The sequence below is a fragment of the Sylvia atricapilla genome, chromosome 5 (genome assembly GCF_009819655.1).
Source record: "Sylvia atricapilla isolate bSylAtr1 chromosome 5, bSylAtr1.pri, whole genome shotgun sequence".
Taxonomy (NCBI): Eukaryota; Metazoa; Chordata; class Aves; order Passeriformes; family Sylviidae; genus Sylvia; species Sylvia atricapilla.
In genome coordinates this window covers 69,003,381-69,020,312 of record NC_089144.1, presented here as the reverse complement: position 1 = coordinate 69,020,312, position 16,932 = coordinate 69,003,381, and the positions used below count along the sequence as shown (strand labels likewise).

Sequence of the window (16,932 nt, the reverse complement as noted above, 5' to 3'; positions counted from 1 at the left end):
GAAAGAGCAACGCTTTTTCACAATTTCTAAAATTGTGAAAAATTGTGAAATTGTGCTGAGCTGGGGGACACGGTGCTGGCAGTAAAGGTCACTCCTGAGCAGAGAAGCTCCCAAAGACCCTCCTCTTGGCCCCAGGTGTTTGAAAGCAACTAGGCTTCAGAACTGACTGTCCACACAGCACACAGAGCTGAAAGGAGTGGTCTGGCTCCGTAATGGAGATCAAGAAGTCAAAGCACTTAAGCTTTTGGTTTCTACTACGCTTCCATGATACCATCTTTGAAAAGATGAAAGCCAAGCATCCTGCTCACAGAGACAGAGAGCTAGACACCAACAGAGCATCTCCTTACCAGCCCATTGGCATCCCAGACTCACAGCTAAGAACAAGGGGAGCACAGAGACCTTAACCCCCAATAATCCTGCATGGTTTCCAGCTGGCAGAGCCCAGGGCTCACGCAGGGCAGTGAGCCAGCTTGGGCATGTCAGGAGATGTACCATTTCCATACGCAAAGGCAGCACCTACCCCTACTTTACATCCTTCCCAGCTTCCCAAGAGTCAGGATGAAAACTCCCACCGTTAGGCAGCTCTTGCTGCACCAAAATGAGAGGCATCACACTCTCTCCTCAGGTAGTTACAGCTGCACTTGCCACTGGCACTCCTGCGTGAGCACTGAGGTGACAGCAAGCCTCAACATCCCCAGACTGAAATAGCTGCACAAGGATGAGGCTGGTTGGTACAGGCTCGAGGGAGGTGATGTTTCCCAACACTACATTTACACATGTAAAACACAGGCAAATTTGGCACTAGCTGACAGCTTATCCAGCACCCTGAGGCAGCAGGACTGCCTCAAATGGCTCCTGTCGGAAAACCACTTGCGTTCACTGGGAGAAAGCATTGGGCAACCTGATGGAAACAGACTGTGGAGTATTTGCTATATCTGGATATCCTTAAGCTGCCCTTAAAAATGGGTGGCACGCCAAAGCAGTGACATGCTGTACTCATGTCCCCACCAGCCACTCACTTCGAATGTTATAGACAGCCGACATCAACAGCTTCCATCAGCAGCTCCCTTTAACAGCAGTGCTTCAGACACAAAGACTGGTATCACTGAAAATTGAGGGAAGTACAGTACTGAAGTTCAAATGTAAGATGGTTTTCTCCAACAAGCACACTTCAGAAACAGGAATCACAGTAAAACACAGTGATTAACACAAGTACATATATCTAGGTCAGCTCTCAATAACTCAAGCTGATACCAGGTCACAGACTCGTTCGGTGGATGAGTTCTATTTTTTTTTTTTTTTTTTTTTAAACACAGTTACATTGACTTCAGTGGATCTTTCCCACTCTTCAACCAGTAGATCTGCCTGATAATGTACTTACCTAAATGAAACTGAAGACACTTTCCCTCACACTAATGATAGGAAAGATCATTGTAGCACACCACCAGATATCAGAAGCAGAAATTTCAGGAAGGTTTAATGTAATACTTGAGGCCATGAAACTATATTGTGCTTTTGTGGAGTTTTAGCCTTGGACCTGCTGTTAAAAAGTCTACAGACAGGGTAAGGGAAAAATCAGCCAGTATTTCCATCCTTCTCTGTAATTTGAAACCACTGAGACATATCTCAGGGTATAAATCACACAGCTCTATAAATAAAATAAATTATGATTTTGTACTCTTTGGAAGAAAGCTGACACCAAATTCACATAGCAAATCCAAGAAAAAATAAGCCTGGCCCATGACCCAAGCACATAAGAAGCTCCCCCTTGTTCCCAGGGAGGAAGCTTCACCATCACCATTAGTTTGCCATTCCCTAGGGGACTTATATCTACAGGTAGTCTACAGAGTACTAAATGTCTGTTTGTACATAGCACCTGCAGGTAGAGCCAAGTGTTTATTAAACACAAAGTGCTACCAGCAAAATTCCTGCAAATCCACGTGAAAGGCTGAAATCCTCTTCTCAGGTAAATAAATGGGAAATCTTCCCAGTTAGTCTCAGTCCCAAGCTCACATCACACAGATACTCACAACTGTTTCTCTCTGCTACTTGTGGTGTCCCCATTTTTTAAATGCTCACTGTCACTTGTATGACCTGAAGTATGACCTCTCCCTGGCACAGGCTTTTTTAAAGAAAAGCTGCTACATACATATTTAAAAGCAAGTAACCCACTACCAGAAAAATACTTTGTTTTGTATAAGGCAATTATTCTCCCCGGTAAAAAGATCAGATAAACACAGTTTTGAAAGTGTGTGGTTAGAAAATGATTAAATGTATCATTTTGGCTCTTTTATAGGAAATTAAAAGATGAGACTGAAGAATTATTTCATTTCATATCACCAAATAAATCTTCCAGCGGAAAATGGTCACTTAAAATCTCTTCACAAACATTCTATTCCGTTTCAAAGTGGGGAACAAAAGTACATTATAAAGTACTTTGGGAAATGTATTGCCTCTGTACCCTATCCCTCTTCCCACCTGTAGCACATAACAAAAAAAGCTGGAAAATATCTTGGGATCCATCAATACAAAATCAGCCAGAGCTTTGCCTGCCAAAGGCACCAGGATCCTTGGTGATGCCTATAACCCACCCAAGAGCCAGAGCTGCAGTTCCTGTAAGCTTCTGTACGTGACACAAGTGTTCAGGGAGTTCACAAGAAATACAAATGAGCACACGCAGACCCACGTATCAAAATCACTGCAAAATGGGAAGTTGCGTTTGTAGCTCGTTTCTAAGAAAATGAGTTTTATGTGGTGGCACATGCCTGCCAGCTCCTCCACCATCCCCCAGCAACCTTCCAGCTCAGGAGCAGATTTCCAGCCCTTCTGGACAACGACTATAGCATATAGGATGGCCACGAACAACTCCAAATGTTACGGAAACCAGAGATTTAGGAGAGACTACATCATTTTCCCCCATGGCAGGGAAGGCGGGCAGCAAGGTGAACTTTCATCTAGCACTGGAGAAGCAACATAGGAATGTGCTGAATGACAAAAAGATAGAAACAGCATCTATCAACCCAACCCAAACATGTAGCCACTCTCCACCCCTGGGCTTTGGCCACAATTGAATAAAATATGGAGACTACTCGCTGTCTGAGCAGCTCACCCTACCTCCCCAGGATCTCCTCTGCACACCATGCCTGGATACCACAAAAGGGGCCACCAGCTGCTTTCCTCAGTGAGATCAAACCTTTCCCTGAGTGTACAGCACTCAGCCAAGCACTACCAGCCTCTCAGACAAATCCAGAGATGCCAGAAAAATGGAAGACCTCCACCTAGACCTCACTCCTGTTATCCCCAATCCCATGGGGAAACACATGCAGGCAAAGCCTTGAAGTCCACAGGCCCTCCATGGCACTTTTCCCCCAGGTCAGTCCCCACAGTTGTCACAAAACATGGAATAAGAAAGCAGAGCAGCAGCCTCTGGCACACCACTACATGATGAACAGGGAAACCCATTCCCATCGTGAGACACATTTTTTATTTTCCTGTGGATAATGCCAAAAGAGTGGGGTCAAAGTCCCTGGATGGATGAAGCTGAGCTCAAATGCCCTGCATCCACTTTCAACAGAAATTGCTTGCAGCATTTAATTGAAAGAAAGCCACAGTTAATTGTGCCACAGTATCAGTAAACACACTGGTCAAATCATTAGATCCCATTATTTTCCCTCTGAGAAATTACATTACTATATTATTGATGCAACAATCCAGTGTAATGAAGTGGTGCTCTGCATCCTTCTTTCTGCTTTACACCAAGCTCACAGTGCTATAACCCTGATACCAAATTTAGTGAGGGTTGTATTGGGGTTTTTTTTTTTTCAGTAGGTCAAAAATTCCAAAAAAGCAGCTGCAGAAGTTAAAACACCTGTCCCTAATCAACTGCAAAGGCTTGGGTTTCTATTTGACACAACTCAAAATTACAGCTATTTCTAAATACTCTGCTTCCACAGTGAATATTTTTACCTCATATTTTTACTTGGACAGACTATTTTCAGAAAGGCATTCGAGAGAGATTACGCCAGAAAGCAGTAAAATAGCAAGCAAGCTGCTTATGTAAATACTGAACTTCTCTGAACTTAAGGGAAAAGAAAAGGAGCAGTATCCAGAAGGTCACCACTCCTAATGAAGAGAGCACACATGAAACTCAGGGGAGGAAGAGTTGCCCCTGTTGGGGCAAAATGGCAAAAGAAAACCTGAGAAAGTGATCATGAAAGGAGCTCAGGACAGTAGAACATTCAGTCCTGAGGCCCTCACTCATTCACAGGACCACTGAAAGCAATAGAGGTTATTTGTGTGCTACTGCAGGAAGCAGCCTCAGTTTGCAGTGCCCATCAGCAGCCAATGGCTCTCCAGCACAAAGGGCAGCAACACCCATCACATCTTGTGCAATGCCTGTCCAAGCAAAGCTTTGGCCAAAACACAAACCAGCACTTCCTCTGCAATTATTAATAAAGGATTCATATAATCTTTAGAAATAGTCTCCATGTGCATAACCCCAGCACATTGTTTCCCAGCCACTCCTTTTTAAATTACACAGTTCCACAAACCCCCACCGTGCTGAGAAAAGGAGAGGGCTCTTCAGACTCTTCAAATTTATTCTTTCAGTCTTGCATCTTGGCTCCCTGCAAAAAATTCAGCAGTTGCTCAAGTTCCCACTTTGCTACTCAGTCCCTTGCATGGTGCAATCACAGAATCCCCAGGTGCCTTCTTTCTGGAACCAAATAACACCACTGTGGTTGACTGTCACTGTCCCTGTGGGCCTCCCCTCCAAATTTCATTATCTTTTCTGCTGTTTGTTCTATTCTTTCTCTTTCTGGAAATCAGGCTATGAAACTGAACTAATTACTCCTGGCTCAGAGGATGTTTTATGTGGGGTGTTAAATTGTTCTCATTTTTCCTTATGCCATGGCCAACATTCAGGTTTAAACCATATCAACAACTTTTTCTGCCTATCAGTGCTATGCCAACAGCACTGCAAACCTCTAAAGGAGGAAAGATCAGAACTCACCCCAATGATGCAATGTGTCAAGTCACAGTCAAGGGGAGAAGTAAGCTAACAACTCCTCATTTTCTTAACACCTCTTCCCTCTAAGTGCTATCCTTGCCCCCAAAAAAGGATGTTTCCCAGGAACTCACCCAACTCAGACCAGAAAATGTGTAAATCCCAACCCTAAAGACCCCAGTGTCTGCACTTCATGCTCTCACTCTGGACAGAAATGTCTTACCAGCACTATCAGCTGCATGCAACACGGATTGCACAAGCAGAAAGTGGTACAGGTTTAAATCTGCTCAGCAGCCAGCTCTGCAGTTGGGTTGTATTTGCACTGTTTGCATGAGAAGCACCTCTTAAGCAGACAGCAGCCTGGTTTCAGGTAAACTTCCAGGGAGTCTCAAAACATGGCCCTGGGTTGGGCAAACCAGGGCCATCTAATATCAGGCTGACAAAGGCGGCTGGGAGGGTCCCATCCAAAGGAAAACCTTGCCTTGGCTCCTCATTCAATGAAAGAAGTCCCCTGCAATAGTGGCTGACACCTCAGCATCCAGCCCCAAACCTTAGAAAACACTTCTGTGACTCACAGCTCCTGCCTCATACCTCACACAGCCTGCAATTAGAACCTCACCAGCCCTGATAAGGCAATGGTCTCCCACCCATCTGGTAACTCCTCCACAACCTCAAGCTCCATCTCGTGCCTTTTTCTCCCCATGGCATCCCTGGTCAGAGGAGGCAGAGTCGGCAGGCATCAGCATCTCCATCTGCTCTGGTGGTTTGAGGGCTCTCATCACCACACGTCTCCTTATAAAACCTGCCAATTATCCCATGCATAGGCAGTTTCTGTGTGCTGAGGAGAGGTGACAGCCCATATATCCTTCCTGAAGATCAGCCAGAGTATCTGAACACTCAAGGAGGAATGAGTTTTGGCTAGGGTGTTTTTCTCTTGTATTTAATCTTGCTTTAGAAGCATTCAGCCACCACAGTCTAACTGCTGATGTGTGTCAGACAGACAGCGTCACCAACTTATCTTGGTTCCCAGCATTCTACTGCAAGAACACTGCTACCTAAGTTCAGCATCCTTGCATTATTACATAGGTGTTTATGTCATGCCTGCATTTAAACCTGTAAAATATTTCAAACTACTCCTCCTTGTCTTACCCATCTCCTACCAAACATGCTCTTTAAGATGGAAGTGAGTTATCATATGCATTCCCACAGGCAGGTATCAGGTATTTTTCATTAAAAAGAGTCTGCACATTGCTGGTGTCTGTCCCTGCACTCCACCAGCTTGCAAAAACTGTTTCCATTCCCCAGGAACAGAAGGCAATTCTTTTGTGAGCACACTGGTATACACACTGGTATACATATTTTTATATGAAAAACTAGTTAATAGGTAAAGCACAACAGCAAAGCAACAGCAGCTCCTAACTACTCAGGGATGGCTGTGCTTGGGGTTTTTTCCATGTTAGAGGAACTGTGTATTTTGAAACTCCTCCTAGCTGAGAGCATGCCAGATAATTACACAGAACCTCTTATTTTTAAAATCTAATTTACTTTTGAAAACCTACACTGCTGGGCTATTTTTAGAATTTTTCTTATGTGGGCCAGTGGAAATAGGCTAGAGCCAGGTAGCACAAGGCCTTACAGGCTGCACTGTGCAATCTTTAAGCTGAACACCCATTAATCAATGAAACAATGCAAAAAAAAAAATTCCTTTCAAATGAGGAGTAAGTGTCTGCAGTAAGTTACTGATATTCATCTTCAGTTTTGGAAAAGCTTGTCTTAAGTAAAACTAAACGTGAGCCTATAGCTTTGACTCAGGAATTACTTTAATTTTTAATTCTTTAATTTGGTACCAAATGCAAGAGCTTATCTTGGCGTTTGACAGGCTGTCCTTATCAGCAAAATCAGTGGGAATGTTGCCAAACAAGGACTACGGGATTGGGTTTAGCATAACCTTTGGAAGAGCTTGTATCAGACAGCACCCCACACAAGACATGCACTAGAGAGATTCAATAACAGTAGTAGCACAGGGATACTTGATCTCAAGTACTGAGTTTTGTGACCATTATTTCATAAGCATCTAGGGAAATAGAAGCATCAGAGGTGACCTAGCCTCTAGCAGTTGTCTCTGCTGTATGGTAACCCAGAGCAAAATAATCTACTCACACTTACAGTGAATGACACAGTGAAACCAATTTCTGTGGGATGCTGGCATGCAAAGAAACGTGCCCCTGTATTACAGAAAAAAAAAATCTTTCTAGCATTCTCCACAAAAAAAGCATCTCAGTGGGTAGCCAAAATGACTCTGACCTCTGAAATCTCTCTCATTTCTGCTGGCAGCACTTCCCACTGAAGGTCTGGGAGTCCAGCATCCATCCCCAGGCATCTGGCCCACCTCCCCAGTGGCAGCTTGCCTTGCTGCCGGCCACATTCACTGCTGAGAGGTGACAGAGAAGTGAAGATGCTTCATCTGGGGTGAAGGACCTGCAGTCTGGGGAGTACATATGGCCCACAGCACTACAACCTCTATTTTTCCAAATCCCTGCTGGATAACATCCCAGAGAGAAGCCTGCACGACTTGCTTAAGCTCTTTGCAAGAAAAACCCAACCTTCCCTGACCGTAGCAACTCGATCACAGCCAAACACAACACATAAGCAAAGGCACTACAGCCCAACAGTGTTTATCCAAAACTACCACAGGGCCAGAGAAACTGCAAAACACTGCAGGATGCAAAGTTTCCGTCAATTATTTGCCTGCCTCAAAAATGCAAAGACATTCAACACACCTCTGCCACAACCCCAACCCCGCTCACTTCCCCCACCTGGGAGCAATATTTCGTAGCAGTGCAATTTAAAAACAGGGTAGTTTTATGAATTTTAAAGTCTCCAGACTCTTGCAGGTCCAGGTGCTACTCCAAAGCACTTGACGACAGAAATCCGGTCCTTGAAGAGGCCTCTTCTCTAATCTTCTCGGGGGTTCCTGTTTGCCTGCTCCCAAGACCTTAATGGCTGTGTGAAGTCCATGTGCTGTTCACATGAGCAAGGCCTGTGCACAGAAGAGTTCTGGAAAAGCCAGGTAAGGCTGTGAATGTGCTGACCCAGAAGTATTGCCAGTCCCTCGTGGCTCATCCGCAACGCCTCTGTGTGCTCCCATCTCCTGGCGAGCATCCCACTGCCTCCCACACATCCTGCAGCACTGATCCCTGCCTGCACTTTGGCTTTCAGCTGCCTTCAACCACCACAGAAAGAGCTTTACCTGTCTCCCGTGCTTCCAGGTATCTTTTGGGAGATCCCACTATCGATATCCATGACTGCCTGAAGCACCTGGCAGGAAGAGCCCAGTGCCCAAGCATCCCACCAGCCAAGTTCCCACCAAGCAGGATCAACATCCCACTGAGCACAAACATCAGTCAGCCACACACCACTGCTCACAGGGATTTACACCAGGTCTAACACTGTGCTTTTAAATGGCCTGGAACCAACTGGAGTGAGCAAGTCCTTCTTCCCTCATCCACTTCTGCCAGCTCGATTCATCAGGCACACAATCACCTGTCCTGAGGTCTCTTGGTACAGGAATTTTTGTCCTATTCCTTATTATCAATCCAGCACTGTTTAAACCAAATCAAAGACAATTTCTTTTCCTTATTAGTGATGAGCCAAGAGAAGCCCTGTGGGAAACTTCAAGTCTCTTGAGCACCTTTTCAGCCTCCAAGCTGGTCCACGTATTTACCACTGGATACTCTCTTACCATACTATAAAACCGCTTGGGTTGTTTTCAGGAACAATTACATCAAGAAAGGGTACTGCTTACTATGATCTCAGCCTAGGAATCGAGGATAAAATACCATCAAGAGGCCAGGAACCTCTTCAGCAGAGCCCAGGAAAATGGTCATGTCCCATAAGGAATGCTGTAGAACTTTCTCCTTACCCACAAAGTGCCAGAGTAAGGAAGTGTGATGATTCAAGAGCATCAGCACATCAGGTCAAATTAACTAAAGTAACTGAGACAAGCCTCAGCAAGGTGTCAGCATGCCTGTGCCCCATCCATGCTGTTCAACTGATCCACACCAGAAGTGGCTTCTTCTTCCTCTTCTTCTTCTTCTTCAGCTGCTCCCAGGAACATGCCCCTCACTCCTGCTGTCAAAATGAGCCAACAGCTCTCTTCTCACTGACTCATTTTGCCTGATCAGTGCCCTCCACTCTTCTGGTTTTGCAAGAGAGAAATGCAGCCCTATGGAAAGCAAAAGGAGCGACTAGACATCAGATTATATCTCCTCACATCGTTTAACAGCAGGATAACGATGTGACCTTCTGGGAAAATGGGAAGCTTATCCACTGCCAGACAAATGTGGCCACTGATAGAAACTCTTTATTGTAGGAAACCCCTGAAAGCAAGGGCAGACCAAGAATCAAGCACATGTGACCATTTGGTTGGCACAGTCCTTCACATCATCTGTGTTTTTTTCAGGCTGCCTAACTGAACACTTCTGGCAAAGTAAGCAGAGGTTAATAAGCTCTGGGGTAATTTTCACTTTATGTCTTTTGAAATCTTTAAAATACTTACCAGGTACATAACAATTGTAATCACAGATTTATACAGAGATCATGCAGTATGTTGCTTTACACCAGCAAGTAAACCAGGAGAAGAAAAAAAAAAAAGAAAATAGCCCCTACTTCTTCTTATGCCTTGCTAAAGCCTCCTGTATCCTGGGCAAACAGCCTGCACACAGAGCAAAGGGGCTGGCAGGATGGCACCACTGCCAGAGCTGGACATGACAGCCCAGCCTGGGAGACTGAAGCAGCAGGAATCTTCAAACTGGGAGGAGACTGGGAAAGTGAACAGGCACTGATGTGATCCACCAAGCACCCACTTCAATCCCCACCAGTACACAGAATGCCAACCCGCCCAGGGACACGAGTGGTGGCAGTGCTGCTGCTCATCACACTCACTGTGAGAAAACACAGCCTGTTGATGAACTCCCTCCTCCATTCCCTGCTTGCTTTTCCTGTACACCCTTTGCTGGACCAGCAAGAGAAATATTTTGCACGGAAGCTGCTAATTTCAGCAAGCCACCTGAAAGGTGCCCCCACACACACACTTTCTGCACTAAACATTGGCCAGAGGAAATTACTCTGGGCAGAGGACTCAACTCCCAACATCCATGTCCTACAGAAAACAGCTCCCTCCCCCTCTAGTGTCATCTCATTGAGCAGAGCTTTCTTCTTTCACACCTGCATTAGGGGAAAGGTGTGGGAAAGACGATAAAACTTTTTTTCTGACTTCTGAGACAGGAGAACTCAACCCCTAACCAGTACAAGAGAGAAAGGGCTCAGGCTGTAGATGTTCCCAGCCACTGCACTACTGGGTATTTCCTCTGGACAACGTGGAAGGTTTGTGGCTAACAACTGCTTGGTATGACACCCACTGCAGAAACACCAACTCACTAAGAGCGATGTCTTTTTCATTTTTATTAACTTCGAGCAGCAGAAGAGAGAGCATTTGCCGTAGCATTAGGAAAAGGTACAAAGTTGTCCCTAATGTTCACCTGCATCTTATGTCATCAGCTCACAGGGTGGCTAAAAACCTACATGAAGCCTGTCAGCACTCAGGAAAAAAGCCAGGAACCCAATATATTGCTAAAACTATATTGTTATTCCCCTAACATGCTCCTTGTATACACAGTCACGTTTCCCAATCATCATTCCAAAGTCTCATTTACATCAGAAACTAAGTCATGTAGATGCAGCATGAAAACTCTCTAGCATGGCCAAGGCTATAAATGCTATTAAAGTACTTTCCAAGATGACAAAAGAATAATCATATTGGCAAACATAAGCTTTATGAGCATCCTGGATGCTTCCAGTATAACCATTTCTGGGTTGGTTTTGTTTGGGTTTTTCTATGTTAGACTTGTAACTGAAACAAGTCACATGAATCAAAATGTCCAGAGGGGAAACAAACCTTCATCACCCAGTCAGTCAAACCTCAACCTCCTGATGGGTCTCCATTTCCCAGTCCCACCATTGCTCCATTCTCAAAGTGTCCTCCCAAGGCAACAGAGGTCTTCAGGCTGATTATCCTTGTGTCCCACTCCTGCCAACACCAGGTGTCAAAGCAACCCACCCCACTACAGAGAAGAAGCACAGTTTCCCCACTGCCATCCCAGCTCCCACCAGCATCAGTGACCACAAACAGGCAAAATCTTCTGCCCTTTGGGGACTTCTCCCCCTCTCCCTCACCAGAATGGAGAGGGGACAAATTCACAACTTGTTTGAAGAGGGTGTGAAAGTTTGCTTAGGAGGTTGTCAGGTAAGAGAATCAAGCAAAAAACCATGTCATTTGTTGTACCACCACTCACATCAGCCTCTTGGCACAGGACTCAAGTGCCCTGAAAGAGATGGGAAAAGCAAAACAGCAAAGACCTCTATATATAACACACTGGCACAGATAAGAAACCTCAACTCTATTCCTTTTTTTTTTTTTTTTTAACCAGCAAAAAATACAATGAAAACATAATGGGGAGGTGGAGGGGAAGGATATTCTTGAAATTACAGTTTAAAATAAGGCCAAGAAAATAGCATAAAACTCCATTTGGTGCCCAAATATTCCCCTATCATTTTAGCTGAAATAAGTTTTAAATTGATTTTTACACTACCCCCAAGGCCATAATGGCATCCTAAATTGTTCAATTAGAGCAAAAAGCAGAGAAGTAACAGATAACAGTATGCTCATCAATAAAAGAAGGGTATGAGCTCTGTATGCACACATGTATGTATACTTATGTCTCAAAATTTAAAAGCATTTATTGGTTTGGTTAAGCTGTGCTGATATATTGGTACTGCTCATTTGCTTGGAGTCCCCCTAGTTCACCTGAATTAGGAGAAGAGGCTGAGGTTAAACTGAGGTTAGCTGACACATGTCAGCCAAACCTCACCTAATCCTGGGTTTCTAACCAGTTTGATCTTCTTCTCTAAATAATACCAAGAATAAAAAGAAACCACAGGGATGCAGTTGGGTTCCAAATCATTGTTTCTAGAAGCTGTACACAAACAGATAAGGCAGAGTTGTGCATGCTGACTCCCCCCACAGAAAACTCCATCCTGTCATCCCCCAGCTCCCCAGCTGTGTCCCTCCCACAAAGACATGGAGACCCCCAAGGACTCAGGACCTCCCTCTAAAACAGGAAAAGCCTATTTTCTTAACTTCGTATTAATTCAAGTGTTGTCAAATAGCATCCCTCCTCCTGGTGAAAAAGGAAATCCATAATACCAAGTAGGTGACTTTGAGCTACTTGGACCTGCCATCCAAACCCTCCCATTAAAACAACATACAGATTTACTCTAATGATTTGCACTGGATCCAAGACTTGGGGAAACTTCCCATTCATCTTAAAGCATTTCTCAGATCTGGCCTAAAAAGTAAGGGTTTGATGAGCAATAAAGAAAGTAAAATAATATTGCTTAAACCACAGAGGTGCCAGCTTTTACTGCCTTTCATTGAGCACACGGTATTTTTCTCCCACTGTTCCAAGGGAAATAACACTCCATGAAACTGTTATAGGATGTAAAACGTGCACTGTGCTGTTCAGAGCTCATAATTGAAACATTTAAGCGTCAGTGAAATCCCAAACGTAAAGTTTTTAATTTTCATTCAGCCATGATGTTAAAATTCTGGGAGGGAGGGGAGTAGAAATTACTACTTCAGAGTGCTTTTAAAGTCTATTCTTTCTGATACAGTAATCAGAAAGATAAGCACAGTCAATATGCCAGCAGTTGTTGCCATACTCCAGCGGCTCATCACCTGCTTTGCCTTTGTCATCCCTGCCCTGTTCCACAGGAGAGGTTATCAAGGGGCTTATCAAGGACACGTGGCCTGCTGCCTGCAACACGTGAAGGACTGCCACTACCATCAGCCACAGGCTTTCAACCCTGCAAGAGCAATGAACAGGCTCCTGTTGGAGAGAGGGGCTCCCATTGAGGCAGCTGCCCAAGCTCAGGCCAAACACACCCAAAAGAAGCCCAGCAGGCTCAAGGGCCCATGGAATGAATTGGCTCAAACATCTTTGTCTGAAGACACGGGACCATCATTTATAGGAAGGAGAAGGATATCTTGTGATACTGATCTTCTTCAGCAGCTTCCAAGATGACCGAGTATGACATCAGCCCAGAAAACCTCAGCTGAAACCACTAAAAACTCTGTAGAACTTACAGGGAAGCCCTGAAAGGCTGGTTTGTGTCTTGCAGATCCTCCAACCATCTCCCCCAACACTCGTGTTCAGAACTCTATTAGAGCAATCTTGGACTGCATTAGGCACAAACTCATGTTCTTTATATACCTGCATCCCATGATCTTCACAGGTTGCCTGTTTCACACTCTGGATGAACTTTAAGGCATTGAATTAAGCCTGGAAATTTTTTAAAGGTTTGATATTTGCCTCTCAGAGAGAGGCCCATCTACCCACAGAAACTTGCCTGCAGATAAGGTACAGAGTCTGCTTTTGCACTGCTTTCCTTCACTCAAATCACACTGGCCATGGTACCTCCAGAAAGGACCCCACCACTGCTTCTTGTCCACACCTGATGGAGCAATCCACTGATTCCAGTGCTTTGTGCACTCACGTGCAACCCAGCTGGGAAATGATACCCCAACTGACTGAACCTCAAGAGTACAAGACCTGTCTCTTCTCCTGGAGAGGTGCAAAGAGATGTGAGAAGTCTGCTACCTGCTAAGTTGTGCTATCATGGTGTTTCAAGCACTGAGGACAGAGGAAGGATGAACTTGTGGTTAGGCCACTAAACAGAGCTGTAGCTTCCAGCAGTCCAAGCCGCCTGCCACAAAACTGCCCTAACAGTTTCAAGCCGGTCAAATAATCTCTCACATCAGACTTCCCCACCTGGTTTAAGTGCCTGAGAAGGAAACATCTGCAACCAAACATGGAGCACTCAAGACATCAAAATGGTGAGGACTATATAAACAGATATATACCTCACCGGTGAGGAAACAGACTGATGTGTTTAATGGTTTATAACACGTGGTTTAGTTGCCTTGAAAGTACTTAAGAGCAGGCAAGGCACCCTTGGATTAAATCTAAATAAGTATTTACAGCAGCAAAAAAATGGCTTTCACTGTAAGGAGGCCTGGCTCTTGCTTGCACCTGTAACTCTAAATGTATTTAACAGGATGCCAAACTATGTATTATAAGATGCTAAAAAGCAAAACAACATTACAGACATTTGCATAGAAAGCAGAGAGACATATGGAGAGAGGCAAAACAAAATGGACAACTTGCTAGGGTCTGATTCGAACATCTTAGAAAAACGCTATTTGCTCAACTCAGGACCGAGCTACCAAGGAGATTTGTAGCAGCTAAAACTACAATAAAATGGAGGTGAAAACTGGTTTGTGTCCCTAGAAGGGAGATAAATGAGGGTCAGAATGAAGTTCATTTAAATCCACTGAGCTGATACAAGAGGGAGTTAAAGAGAACCGCAAAACAAAATGAGAGGCTCAGTAGGAGCCTGCACAGCCAGTGCTGCAATGTCAGACACGCAGCACAGTGCCATCTGAAACCTACAGGCACCGTAGCAGGACTCAAGGAAAAAAACAACGGTGGCACTCCTGGGGAAGCCATGCCTGCCTGCACCAGCACTGGAATAACACCCCAGGGTCCTGCGACACGAGCCTCCGAGAGCAGATGCATTTTGAGGGGTGGTTCAGCGAAGCCTCTGGGGAGGACATCCACTGCTGGAGCAGAACCACCAGAGGAATAGAACTAAGCAACATCTATTTACAGCAGAGGCGAGCATCTGCCCCTTTTTTTCACTCCCACTTGGCATCCTCCTTTGGGTCTCTTATGGGATAGAAGGTGCCTTAAGACAATAGACGATTAGCTGTAATGCATCCTCTGTGGCTCTAACAACTTAACAAGGCTTATCTGGAGACGTGATCTAGGCTTCCAGTTACCCTTGTTCTCCCAGTTCCCTTCCTCTTCCACACCCCCCTCCCCAGATATTTGCATCTCGGCTTGACAGGTATTTTGAATATAAGCTTAATAAAAGTGCATGTGTCTGTGCACGCTTAGGAGAAGGTAGGAAAAACACACCCTATTTTAACTCTGCCTCCCCAAAGCACGACTCGTTCAGTTTTCCATTCCCTGGCAAACAGAGGGAGCTGAAATAAGAATAATTCAACTTTGGAATAGCACTCTACTAAAAACATTAGATTCATCATCTAAAAAAACGAAGGGGAGAAAAATGCCCAGGAAGTTGATGCATCACGGTGTTGCATTTGTGTCAAGCTCTGGGTAAACATGCAGCAACATGAATGAAATCTGTCCAGAAAGACTGCATTTCAGCGCCAACCACGCAATCGCCGGCCAAACCACTGCATATGTAACAAAGTTTGATCTCGCCTGCCAAGCGCTCAGCTGCGCTTCTGCCATTTCCTGTGGAAAACTGAAGCTCTGAACCAGTGTCTCTCAGCCAGCCCTCGCCGACACCCAGCCCATCACGCCGCGGCGGGCGGCTCGGGCAGAGCGATGCTCGGCAGCTCCCCTCCAGCCCTCCCCGGCCCCCGGCCCCGGCGGCAGGTGCGGCGGCGGCCCGCCCAGCGCCCGGGGGGGACGGACCGGGGCCCGCCCGCCGCAACAGGTGGTCGGCGGCGCCCGGTGCCGCCCGGCGGCCGCGCTTACCGCTGGCGTTCTTTCCGCAGATGAGGTGCTGGTAGGGCTGCAGCAAGCCCCAGAGCTCGGGATCGTTGTTGACCGTCTGCTCCAGCGCCTCCAGGGTGAAGCGGGGCGCCTCGCCGCCCTCCTTCTCCTTCTCGGCCGGGGCGGCGGCGGCGGCCGGGGGGCGGCCGGGCGGCGGGAGCGGGGCGGCGGGGCCGGCCAGCACCCGCGCGTGGATGTCGCGGAAGAGGCTCTCGGTGCCGGCGGTGAGGTAGATGGCGGCGTGCTCGTGGATGCGCAGGGCCACGCGGCTGTCCACCATCCAGCGGTAGAACTTGCCCACGGAGAAGGCCAGTCCGCAGCGGGCCGACTTGCCGCGGCTGAAGCGGTCGCCGCCGCTGCTGCTCATGTTGTAGAGGGAGAGGGCGCCGAGGGCGGCTGCGGTGCAGCGGGCCGCCAGCGTCCAGCCCAGGACGATCTCCATGGCGCTCCGCACCTCGTGCTTGGTGCACTTGGCGAAGCGGAGGCTCAGTCGCTGCGCCTCCCGAGCGATGCGCACCAGCGCCCGGCTCACCAGCGTCGAGAGCCGCGCCGCCGCATCCCGGCTCCCGGGACTGGCGGCGCCCGGCGCCCGCGGCTCCCGGCGCGGCGGCGGCGGCAGCAGCAGTGCCTCCACCTCCTCCAGGCTCCAGGGGACCTCCTCAAGGTCGGGCAGGAGCCGGGAGCACTGCTGCCCCGCGCAGTCCAGCACCTCGGAGTCTTCCGCTAGGACGGTGTTGACGGTGTCGAAGCTGTTGTGCCGACTGTGCATGGAGTCAGTTAGGTGCGGCCAGCAGCTTCCTCCATAGGGGTACGCGGGGTGCGAATCCGAGCAGCAAAGCGACAAGTTGGAGGAGCGCACCGAGTCCGCCGCACCACCATACCCGGAGTCCAGCGTCAGGTCTTCCAGCGTCCTCACCGCCGTCTTACCTCTCCGGGCCATCGCCGCACTTCATGCTGCACCCGCGGGACCCGGGCGGGGAGCGGATCACGGGAACGCGGGTGGAGATAACAGCGAGCGGGCGCGGCGTGACCCGCCGTCCGCTCCGCCAGACAGCAGCGAAGCGGCAGCGCTGCCTGCGCCGTGCTGCCGCCGGCCGAGCCCCGCTGCCGGCCCGGTTCCGCCTCCGGCTCCGGCTCCTGCACTGCACCGCGCCGCGCCGCCGGCCCGACACCGCTCCGCAGCGCAGCGCCGGCCAGCGGGCGCGGGGGGCGGGGCCATGCAAA

The 16,932-nt window shown here is 47.4% G+C and overlaps 1 protein-coding gene across 1 annotated transcript in view; it reads right to left on the bottom strand.

Annotated features, from left to right (window-relative positions):
• The window catches only part of ABTB3 (ankyrin repeat and BTB domain containing 3), a 167,999-nt gene extending 151,297 nt beyond the window's left edge, over positions 1-16,702 (bottom strand). Inside the window, exon 1 of the mRNA XM_066320002.1 lies at positions 15,691-16,702. Coding sequence (XP_066176099.1) covers positions 15,691-16,648 — 958 coding nt within the window. The 5' untranslated portion in view covers positions 16,649-16,702. The remainder of the gene's footprint in view (positions 1-15,690) is intronic.
• Between the last annotated feature and the right edge of the window lie 230 nt (positions 16,703-16,932).